General features: G+C 43.8%; 1 protein-coding gene across 1 annotated transcript; it reads left to right on the forward strand.

Annotated features, from left to right (window-relative positions):
• Nucleotides 1–5950: 5950 nt before the first annotated feature.
• Nucleotides 5951–10374, forward strand: LOC129822665 (extracellular calcium-sensing receptor-like). Its single transcript, XM_055881022.1, has 11 exons — nucleotides 5951–6180; nucleotides 6290–6581; nucleotides 6763–7005; nucleotides 7167–7265; nucleotides 7435–7750; nucleotides 7835–8007; nucleotides 8163–8393; nucleotides 8897–9020; nucleotides 9114–9307; nucleotides 9421–9699; nucleotides 9820–10374. Exons 1-11 carry the CDS (start codon nucleotides 5951–5953, stop codon nucleotides 10246–10248), a joined length of 2610 nt encoding a protein of 869 aa, XP_055736997.1. The 3' UTR covers nucleotides 10249–10374.
• The last annotated feature ends 476 nt before the right edge of the window (nucleotides 10375–10850 follow it).

Raw genomic sequence — 10850 nt, forward strand, 5'->3', positions numbered from 1 at the left:
GGTGGCATTTCTTTGTGGGGCCGCACAGCCCTCCATGTGCTCGCCAGAGGTAGCCTGACTGCCATTAGGTACCGAGATGAGATCCTCAGACCCCTTGTGAGACCATATGCTGACACATGCACCATTGTGGCCTGCTGGAGGTCATTTTGCAGGGCTCTGGCAGTGCACCTCCTTGCACAAAGGCGGAAGTAGCGGTCCTGCTGCTGGGTTGTTGCCCTCCTACGGCCTCCTCCACGTCTCTTGATGTACTGGCCTGTCTCCTGGTAGCGCCTCCATGCTCTGGACACTACGCTGACAGACACAGCAAACCTTTTTGCCACAGCTCGCATTGATGTGCCATCCTGGATGAACTGCACTACCTGAGCCACTTGTGTGGGTTGTAGACTCCGTCTCATGCTACCACTAGAGTGAGAGCACCGCCAGCATTAAAAAGTGACCAAAATATCAGCCAGGAAGCATAGGAACTGAGAAGTGGTCTGTGGTCACCACCTGCAGAACCATTCATTTATTGGGGGTGTCTTGCTAATTGCTTATAATTTCCACCTTTTGTCTATTCCATTTGCACAACAGCATGTGAAATTTATTGTCAATCAGTGTTGCTTCCTAAGTGGACAGTTTAATTTCATTGAAGTGTGATTGACTTGGAGTTACATTGTGTTGTTTAAGTGTTCCCTTTTATTTTTTTGAGCAGTGTATATCCACCCCTCAGAATCCCCATATTACCCAAAGGAGATCTTCCCCACCTTTGAGCAAGACACATGCCATTTCCAGGCCCAGGGAAATGTGCTTATCTGTGGGGACACAAATGCGCACACAAACCACTACCTGACTAATGATTACTTTTTTAAAGGCCATACTGTTTCTAAATGTCTTATCCTGTCTGGCTCTGGCGTTCCGCTAGCGGAACTCCTCCCACATTCCACTGAAAAGGCAGAGCGCGAAATTCAAAAGATATTTTTTTGAAATATTTAACTTTCACACATTAACAAGTCCAATACAGCAAATGAAAGATACACATCTTGTGAATCCAGTCAACATGTCCGATTTTTAAAATGTTTTACAGCGAAAACACCACATATATTTATGTTAGCTCACCACCAAATACAAAAAAGGACAGACATTTTTCACAGCACAGGTAGCATGCACAAAGCCAACCTAACTAACCAAGAACCAACCAAACTAACCAACAAACAACTTCATCAGATGACAGTCTTATAACATGTTATACAATAAATCTGTTTTGTTCGTAAAATGTGCATATTTGAGGTATAAATCAGTTTTACATTGTAGCTACAATCACAGCTACCATCAGAAATAGAACCGAAGCAGCCAGAGTAATTACAGACACCAACGTCAAATACCTAAATACTCATCATAAAACATTTCTGAAAAATCGATGGTGTACAGCAAATTTAAAGACAAACATCTTGTGAATCCAGCCAATATTTCAGATTTTAAGTGTTTTACAGCGAAAACACAATATAGCATTATATTAGCTTACTACAATAGACTACCGCATTCATTCAAGGCACGTTAGCGATAGCAATAGGCACGTTAGCGATAGCGAATAACCCAGCAATAGATATATAATTTTTGACTAACCTTGATAAGCTTCATCAGATGACAGTCCTATAACATCAGGTTATACATACACTTATGTTTTGTTCGAAAATGTGCATATTTAGAGCTGAAATCAGTGGTTATACATTGTGCTAACGTAGCATCTTTTTCCCACAACGTCCGGATATTTTTCTGACACTTTTTGACACACATATTCTGACCAAATAACTATTCATAAACATAACTAAAAAATACATGTTGTATAGGAAATGATAGATACACTAGTTCTTAATGCAATCGCCGTGTTAGAATTATAAAAATAACTTCATTACGACATCCAGCTTAGGTATAGCGAGAGAGTACCCAAAATCTGGGCGCAAACGACTAGTACAACATGTTCGACAGATACATGAAATAACATCATAAAATGGGTCCTACTTTTTGATGATGTTTCATCAGAATGTTGTACAAGGGGTCCTTTGTCGGGAACAATCGTTGTTTGGATTTAGAACGGCCTTTTTCCCTCTCGATTTAGCAAGCACACTTGCCAAGTGGCACGAATCTCTCCATGTCAACAAACTTAGAACGGAACACGGCAAAACTCCCGAAAAAATGTCAATCTGATTAAACTATATTGAAAAAATATACTTTACGATGATTTTGTCACATGTATCAAATAAAATCAAAGCCGGAGATATTAGTCGTCCATAACGACAGCTTATCAGAAGGCAAATCCAGGTCCCTTGACGCGCTCTCCAGAAAACAGGAAACTGGTGACACGTCATGCCGAGAGCTTTTATTCGACACCAGATCAAGTTACACACTCCATTTCTTCTCTCACTGCCTGTCGACATCTAGTGGAAGACGTATGAAGTGCATCTAAACTAATAAATATCAAGGACTTTAATAGGCAGGCCCTAGAACAGTGCATCGATTTCAGATTTTCCACTTCCTGCCAGGAAGTTTGCTGCAAAAGGAGTTCTGTTTTACTCACAGATATGATTCAAATGGTTTTAGAAACTAGAGTGTTTTCTATCCAATAGTAATAATAATATGCATATTGTACGAGCAAGAATTGAGTACGAGGCCGTTTAAATTGGGCACGATTTTCCCCCAAAGTGAAAACAGCGCCCTCTGTCCTCAACAGGTTATTCTCAAACAAAGAAACATTGTTCTAAATTCTCAGTGCTCTTCATTAACACAATGTGATATCTAACAATTTTAAGGGGATCAGTTCGGATTTGTACCAAATGATCAATGTTCCACATGCTAAATAATAGTGATTTCATGTTGCAAGAAGAAAGAATAGCACAGTCAGAAATACAACTATTAACTATTAAGTTGTTAAGACTGTGCTGTATATTATATATATATACACTACCGTTCAAAAGTTTGGGGTCACTTAGACATCTCCTTGTTTCAGAAAGAAAATACATTTTTTCCCCATTAAAATAACAAAATTTATCAGAAATACAGTGTAGACATTGTTCATGTTGTAAATGACGATTCTAGCTGGAAACGGCAGATTTTTTTTATGGAATATCTACGTAGGCATACAAAGGCCCATTATCAGAAACCATCCCTCCTGTGTTCCAATGGCACGTTGTGTCAGCTAATCCAAGTTTATCATTTTAAAATGCTAAGTGATCATTATAAAACCCCTTTGCAATTATGTTAGCACAGCTGAAAACTGTTGTTCTGATTTAAAGAAGCAATAAAACTGGCCTTCTTTAGACTAGTTGAGTATCTGGAGCATCAGCATTTGTGGGTTTTATTACAGGCTCAAAATGTCCAGAAACAAAGAACTTTCTTCTGAAACTCGTCTGTCTATTCTTGTTCTGAGAAATTAAGGCTGTGAGAAATTGCCAAGAAACTGAAGATCTGGTACAATGCTGTGTACTACTCCCTTCACTACTCCCTTCACAGAACAGCGCAAACTGTCTCTAACCTGAATAGAAAGAGGAGTTGGAGGCCCCGGTGCACAACTAAGCAAGAGGACAAGTACATAGAGTGTCTAGTTTGAGAAACAGATGCCTCACAAGTCCTCAACTGGTACCCGCAAAACACCAGTCTCAACATCAACAGTGAATAGGCGAATCTGGGATGCTGGCCTTCTAGGCAGAGTTCCTCTGTCTAGTGTCTGTGTCCTTTTGCCCATCTTAATCTTTTGTTTTTATTGGCCAGTCTGAGGTATGGCTTTTTCTTTGCAACTCTGCATAGAAGCCCACCATATTCCTATTAATTGAACAAGTAAACTGTTTGTACTAAACGCGCACACACCTATTGTACTGTCTAGTGGAGTTTAGCGTAGAAATTTTGAAGGAGCTGTTTAATCTCACTCAATTATATTAAAGGGATGACAGTCTTTGCGGGGCAGTAGTGGAGATGGTGATGTGGGAGTTGGGGGAACCACTCAGAGGCCCTCTCTGTTATTCTGTTGACCAGGCTGTGTAGAAGGAGGGGTGGCTTTAACCACCTCAAGCGCTGTGGTAAGGCTCTCTCCCAGCTACTGGAAAGAGTTCTTCAGCTGGGACCTGCACTGGTTGATCTGGTCCTGTAGAAGCTCTGTTTCTGGGCTGGAGGTGATGTAGCTGAGGGGCTGCTCCTTGAGCTCAGTAACCCATACCTCTAACTTTAAAACTTCTCTGCACTACGGATCCCTTTAGCGGGATCATTTTCCTAAACAACCTCTGAATTGCAGGGCGCAAAATATTACAAAAAATATTTATAATCATGCAATCACAAGTGAAATATACCAAAACACAGCTTAGCTTGTTGTTAATCCACCTATCGTGTCAGATTTTGAAAATATGCTTTTCAGCAAAAGCAATCCAAGCTTTGTGAGTGTATCAATCAATGCTACAACAGCTATCCCCAAATTAGCATGGTCACGAAAGTCAGAAAAGCAATAAAATGAATCGCTTACCTTTGATAATCTTCGGATGTTTGCACTCACGAGACTCCCAGTTACACAACAAATGTTATTTTTGTTCGATAAAAATTACTATTATAACAAAAAAACGCAATTTGGGTTGCGCGTCATGTTCAGAAAACCAAAGCCTCGTTCCGTTCGACGAAAATTCCAAAAAGTATCCGTAATGTTTGCAGAAACATGTCAAATGTTTTTTATAATCAATCCTCAGGTTGTTTTTAACAAACGTAATCGATATAATTTCAACCGGACCGTAACCTATTCAATAAAAGAGAAAGAAAATGGAGAGCTACCCCTCTCGCGCGCAGGAACTAATCAGAGGACACCTGACTAGTTTTGAAAAATCTCGCTCATTTCTCAAAATAAAAGCCTGAAACTATGTCTAAAGCCTGGTCACAGCCTGAGGAAGCCATTGGAAAATGAATCTGGTTGATACCCTTTTAAATGGAAGAAAAACGGGCCAGGAAACACAGATAAAAAAAATAATCACTTCCGGGTTAGATTTCCTCAGGTTTTCGCCTGCAGAATCAGTTTTGTTATACTCACAGACAATATTTTGACAGTTTTGGAAACTTTGGAGTGTTTTCTATCCTAATCTGTAAATTATATGCATATTCTACGACCTGGACCTGAGAAATAGTCAGTTTACCTTGAACGTTATTTAAAATTCCGGATTCTGTGCTGATCTTCAGTTGTACAATTTGGTTACCTATACATTTATTGCTAATTTAAATGTGTTAATCTCACTTTTAACAACCAGAAAGCTATAAAATGTCAGGAGCTGTTCTTCTGCATGACTCTCTCTCTCTCTACCCATCTCACTAATCCATTTAGCCACAATTATTAAAATAATTTATAGTACAGTATGATGTAATATCTGTCTGAATGGATCCATCAGATGTTGTTGAAGAATAGATACTGTATCTCCTGTACTACACATTACCTTCAATAACATCACCCTCACAGGCTTCCTCCAATTACCCTCAATTACCTGGTTCCCAAGTTATCCTCCAATAACAAGTTCCAATTAACCAAATCCTGCCCCTCCCTCCTTACAAGCACCCCCTGGTGGCTGTGTGCTTGTTTTTTAGCCGGGGGCTCATTTCTCCCTATATCAGCAGCTCCCCTTCTCTCCTCTTCCTCTCCCTCTTTCACTCTCACACTGCAGGAGATGCCAGACTGACAGACACTCATCCTCTCTGTCTGTCTGTCTGTCTCACCAGGATAAGATTTACTGTTGCTAGGTAGGGAGGAGGTGAACAAGGTTTTGTGTGTCAATCGCTGTTTTCTCACGTCTGGTTACAGGTGTCTGTGGTGTATGGTGTATATCTTCATTGAAAGCACTTTTTGTTATTATCATTCTGTCTACAGAGTGTTCTGTCTGCAAGGTCTTGGTTTGGTCTCTCTCCAACAGGTGACTGAACTCTCCCAGTCTTCGGCCTTGTCTCTCTCCAGGTGATGAGCCTCTGGGGCTGGCTGTGGCTGCTCTACTGTCTCCATGTCCCTGGGTCTGTCTGGGGTCTGGATGGAGGTGGAGAGGGGGCTTGTCGGCTGATAGCTAAGCAGGTCTCCGGCAGTGTTTATCGGGCAGGAGATGTGGTCATTGGGGGCCTGTTCCCCATCCATGTGGAAGCCCCTCTGCCAGAGCAGGAGTTCAGGAGCATTAAGGGAAATTCTACCTGTACAATGTATGCAGCTTGTGTGATAACAGCTTTTTGTCATTGTGTTTTCACTTGAATGTAATGTGTATTAAGTTACCTCCTATTTCTCTGTTTTATCCTTTCGTCCGTCTGTCAGTTTCAAACAGCGTGCTTACCGTTGGCTCCAGACTATGATTTTTGCTGTGGAGGAGATTAACCGTGACCCAGCCCTCCTGCCTAACCTCACCCTGGGGTTCCTGGCTTCTGACACATGTCGGTCAGAGGGCACCACCCTGGGGGCAGCCCTAGCCATGGTGACCGGCAAGGAGGCCTCCGTGGTGGGCACAGAGTGTGGCACAACCCCTGAGGTTCCCGTTATCATCGGGGATGCCCGCTCCTCAGCTTCCATGGTGGTGGCACAGACCCTCGGGCCGTTTGATTTACCCATGGTGAGGCAGGGGTTGGATTACAGGTTGGGATGGGATGATTCCTCTTTTCACATTACATTTCAATCTCTTTCTAGATTTCTCTCTCTCTCTAAAATGTACTTTCATTCTCCCTCTGCTCTCTGCCTTTAACAAATTATAATTATCCTTGACTCTCTCTCTCTCTCTCTCTGTTCTCTCCCAGGTGAGTTACTTAGCCACCTGTACGTGTTTGAGTGACAACTTGAGGTACCCCTCGTTCTTCCGGACTGTACCCAGCGATGCCTTCCAGGCTCGGGGCATGGCCAAGCTGCTGCGTCTGCTGAGATGGGTGTGGGTCGGGCTGGTGTCAGAGGATGATGACTATGGCAAGTTTGGGGTTCAGCTGCTTCTCCAAGAGCTCCAGGGATCTGGGGTGTGTGTCGCCTACTCTGAGGTCCTCCCCAAGGTACGACCTCACTCTGATGATCTGACAATATACTCTCTCTTTTGCTCTATCTTTCTCTCTCTCTTTCACTCTGACTTCCCCTCTCTTCTAATCTAACAGAAACTCTCTCTCTGATTTTCTCTGACTCTCTTCCCTTTCTCTCACTGATGGTCATCCCCAAGGTTCCGTCTAAGAGACAGATCAGGCACATTGCGGACACCATCAGAGGATCTACTGCCAGAGTGGTGGTGGCATTTGTAGGATTCACGGGTCATTCAGGGGTGAGTAGTTACTGGTCAGAGTATTGTTAATGATTTGTAACACAGCTGTAGCAGTGTCCTTGTGTCTTACCATGTCTTGATGCCCTTTTATAGACATAATCATTTCCTAATTGATAATCATGCATTTCAGCTTGACTATCTTGATTTCTTTAACGGTTTCATTCCCCAGGCCCTGATGGAAGAGGTTGTCCGCCAGAACATTACAGATAAGCAGTGGATTGCCTCAGAGGCCTGGGTCACGTACTCTACTATCGCCGCCCCGAAGAACCTGCCCTCTCTTGCCGGGACCATTGGATTTGCCCTGAAGAAAGCTGATATTCCCGGCCTGGGGACTTTCCTCACACGCCTCCATCCAGACGGGGACTACCTGAAGTCCGACCCATTCCTGAGGGAATTGTGGGAAGAGATGTTTGGGTGTTCTCTGGGGCTTGACCTCAGCATGACGCTGTCGTCCAGGCGACAGTGTACTGGGTCAGAGGTCATACGTGAGGGAGACTTTACACCTAAATCTCATTTTTTTTTGTCCTGATTCCCAATGTTATCTCAGTAAAATGAAGTGTCAATCCTAGGTGAGGGGGAGAGCCAGTATGCTGACGTGTCTCAGCTGAGAGCCAGCTATAATGTGTACAAGGCTGTGTACGCCATCGCCTACGCCATACAGGATATGGTGGCCTGTCGACCAGGGGACGGAGTCTTTAATGGTGGACAGTGCCCTGATATCAGGAAGCTTCAGCCCAGCCAGGTGAGAATAACATGTTGATCTGTTTTCAAGTTAACAACACTAATGTTTCCAGTCAGGATACAGTGAAGACACTTTGTAAGGTTTGAGTTCTAAAGAACAAAATCCACAACTGGTTCTAACTCTTAATCCTGTTCCAATGCCCTTTTCTCTTTGAGATTGTTCATTATCTGAGGGGAGTGAACTTCAGTACTCCTGTGGGGGAATCTTTCCACCTCGACATGAATGGTGATCCGCCTGCCTCTTATGACATCATCAACTGGCATGTGACCCCCGAGGGGACAGCAGAGTTTGTCCAGGTTGGACATTTTCTGTCCTCTGAGGGATCGGACGACCAGTTCCACATCGACATGGATAAAGTGGTGTGGGGTGGGGGCAGCGGAGATGAGGTGAGAACTGTTCAGTTTAGTGTGTGTGTGTGTGTGTGTGTGTGTGTGTGTGAGATTTATTGAGTTAATCACCCTGAGGAAGACATACAGAAAGAGAAAGACATAAAGAAGACCAAATAAATAACAGGGGAATGTTATCTCAGACAGAAAGTCAACATGACACTGAACGGTGTCTTTTTTTAACTAGGCAAGTTAGTTAAGAACATATTCTCATTTACAATGACAGCCTTCCCCAGCCAAACCCGGAAGACACTCTGAATCACAGCCAAATGTGATACAGATTGGATTCGAACCAGGGACTGTAGTGACACCACTTGCACTGATATGCAGTGCCTTAGAATGCTGAGCCACTCAGGGGGAACATGATACTGAATGTGAGATATTTGTGTGGTCATATTCCTGACATAGTCCCCAGAGGGGCCCAGCGAGCCTGTCTGTGTAATAATGATGATAATAGCAATGATGATGATGATGATGACATCGTCCTCTCCGCTTTCTGGTAGGTCCCTGTGTCTGTATGCAGTGCTGACTGTCCCCCTGGTACCAGGCATGCGGTACAGAAGGGGAAGCCTGTTTGCTGCTTTGACTGTCTGTCCTGCGCTGAGGGAGAGATCAGCAACACAACAGGTAGTCTATCTAGGGATCTGATTCCAATTCATATTTTTCCTCAATCCTGATTGGTCCTGATTTGGACTCCTCATTTTCTTCCTTCTCTATCAGGGTCAGTTGAGTGTATTAGGTGTCCAGAGCGGTTCTGGTCCAACCCTGATCGTACGGTCTGCATCCCCCAGCTGGTGGACTTCCTCTCCTACAGCGACACCATGGGCGTCATCCTGTCTGTCATCTCAGTTTCCGGGGCAACACTGACAGCCGGTGCCCTGGCCACCTTCCTCTACCACCGTCACACGGCACTGGTGAGTTGAATCATATGATCATTTTATAGAGGTACAGAGATGAGATTGTGTCAAATAAGGTTTGAATTTCAGACATCATTTTGTCTAAATTATAATTTTCTGTCTTGTTCTAGGTGAAAGCCAACAACTCTGAGCTCAGCTTCCTGCTCCTGCTGTCACTCAAGCTCTGCTTTCTGTGTGCGCTGGTTTTCATTGGCCAGCCGAAGCCTTGGACGTGCATGCTGAGACACACCCTCTTTGGTATAAGCTTTGTGTTCTGCATCTCCTGTCTGCTCAGCAGGACTGTGGTGGTGCTGGTGGCCTTCAGGGCCACTCTGCCTGGAGAGAACCTGATGAGATACTTCAGCCCCACCCAGCAGAGGATGGGTATCTCACTCTGCACACTCATCCAGGTGAACATCTAGTTTTTACTATGTTCTATTGGAATGTAATTGTTTCCTTCATTGACCAAATTATTTGTTATTATGGTAACTGTGCTTGCGTTTTCCTTCCACCTCCGTTCCCTTCTACAGGTGCTGATCTGTGTACTGTGGCTGGCCTTAGCTCCACCCCGACCGGCTGAGAGGGGGGACAGAGAGGGTCGGGGCCCGAGGGTCGTCCTGGAGTGTGAGGTGGGCTCTGTGGTTGGCTTCTCTCTGGTGCTCGGCTACATCGGCCTGCTGGCCTCCCTCTGTCTCCTCTTAGCCTTCCTGGCCAGGAAACTACCAGACAACTTCAACGAGGCCAAGTTCATCACCTTCAGCATGCTGATATTCTGTGCCGTGTGGATCTCCTTCATCCCTGCCTACGTCAGCTCTCCTGGGAAGTACACAGTAGCTGTAGAGATCTTTGCCATCCTGGCCTCCAGCTTTGGACTGCTATTCTGTCTGTTTGCTCCAAAGTGTTACATCATCCTTCTGAGACCAGAGAGAAACACCAAGAAACACATGATGTCCAAATAGAAGCCACCAAGAAACACATGATGTCCAATTAGAAACCACCAAGAAACACATGATGTCCAATTAGAAACCACCAAGAAACACATGATGTCCAATTAGAAACCACCAAGAAACACATGATGTCCAATTAGAAACCAATGGGAAACACATGATGTCCAATTAGAAACCACCAAGAAACACATGATGTCCAATTAGAAACCACCAAGAAACACATGATGTCCAATTAGAAACCACCAAGAAACACATGATGTCCAATTAGAAACCACCAAGAAACACATGATGTCCAATTAGAAACCACCAAGAAACACATGATGTCCAATTAGAAACCACCAAGAAACACATGATGTCCAATTAGAAACCACCAAGAAACACATGATGTCCAATTAGAAACCACCAAGAAACACATGATGTCCAATTAAAAACCACCAAGAAACACATGATGTCCAATTAGAAACCACCAAGAAACACATGATGTCCAATTAAAAACCACCAAGAAACACATGATGTCCAATTAGAAACCAATGGGAAACATATGATGTCCAATTAGAAACCAATGGGAAACACATGATGTCCAATTAAAAACCACCAAGAAACACATGATGTCC

This window comes from Salvelinus fontinalis, chromosome 24, assembly GCF_029448725.1.
Source record: "Salvelinus fontinalis isolate EN_2023a chromosome 24, ASM2944872v1, whole genome shotgun sequence".
Taxonomy (NCBI): domain Eukaryota; kingdom Metazoa; phylum Chordata; class Actinopteri; order Salmoniformes; family Salmonidae; genus Salvelinus; species Salvelinus fontinalis.

Excerpts from the sequence above, each read along its gene's own strand:
- LOC129822665 (XM_055881022.1), top strand. The coding sequence starts at position 5,951 with ATGAGCCTCTGGGGCTGGCTGTGGCTGCTCTACTGTCTCCATGTCCCT. Across the intron at positions 9,021-9,113 it reads AGAGATCAGCAACACAACAG|GGTCAGTTGAGTGTATTAGG; the intron begins GTAGTCTATCTA and ends CTTCTCTATCAG. Across the intron at positions 9,700-9,819 it reads CACTCTGCACACTCATCCAG|GTGCTGATCTGTGTACTGTG; the intron begins GTGAACATCTAG and ends TCCCTTCTACAG.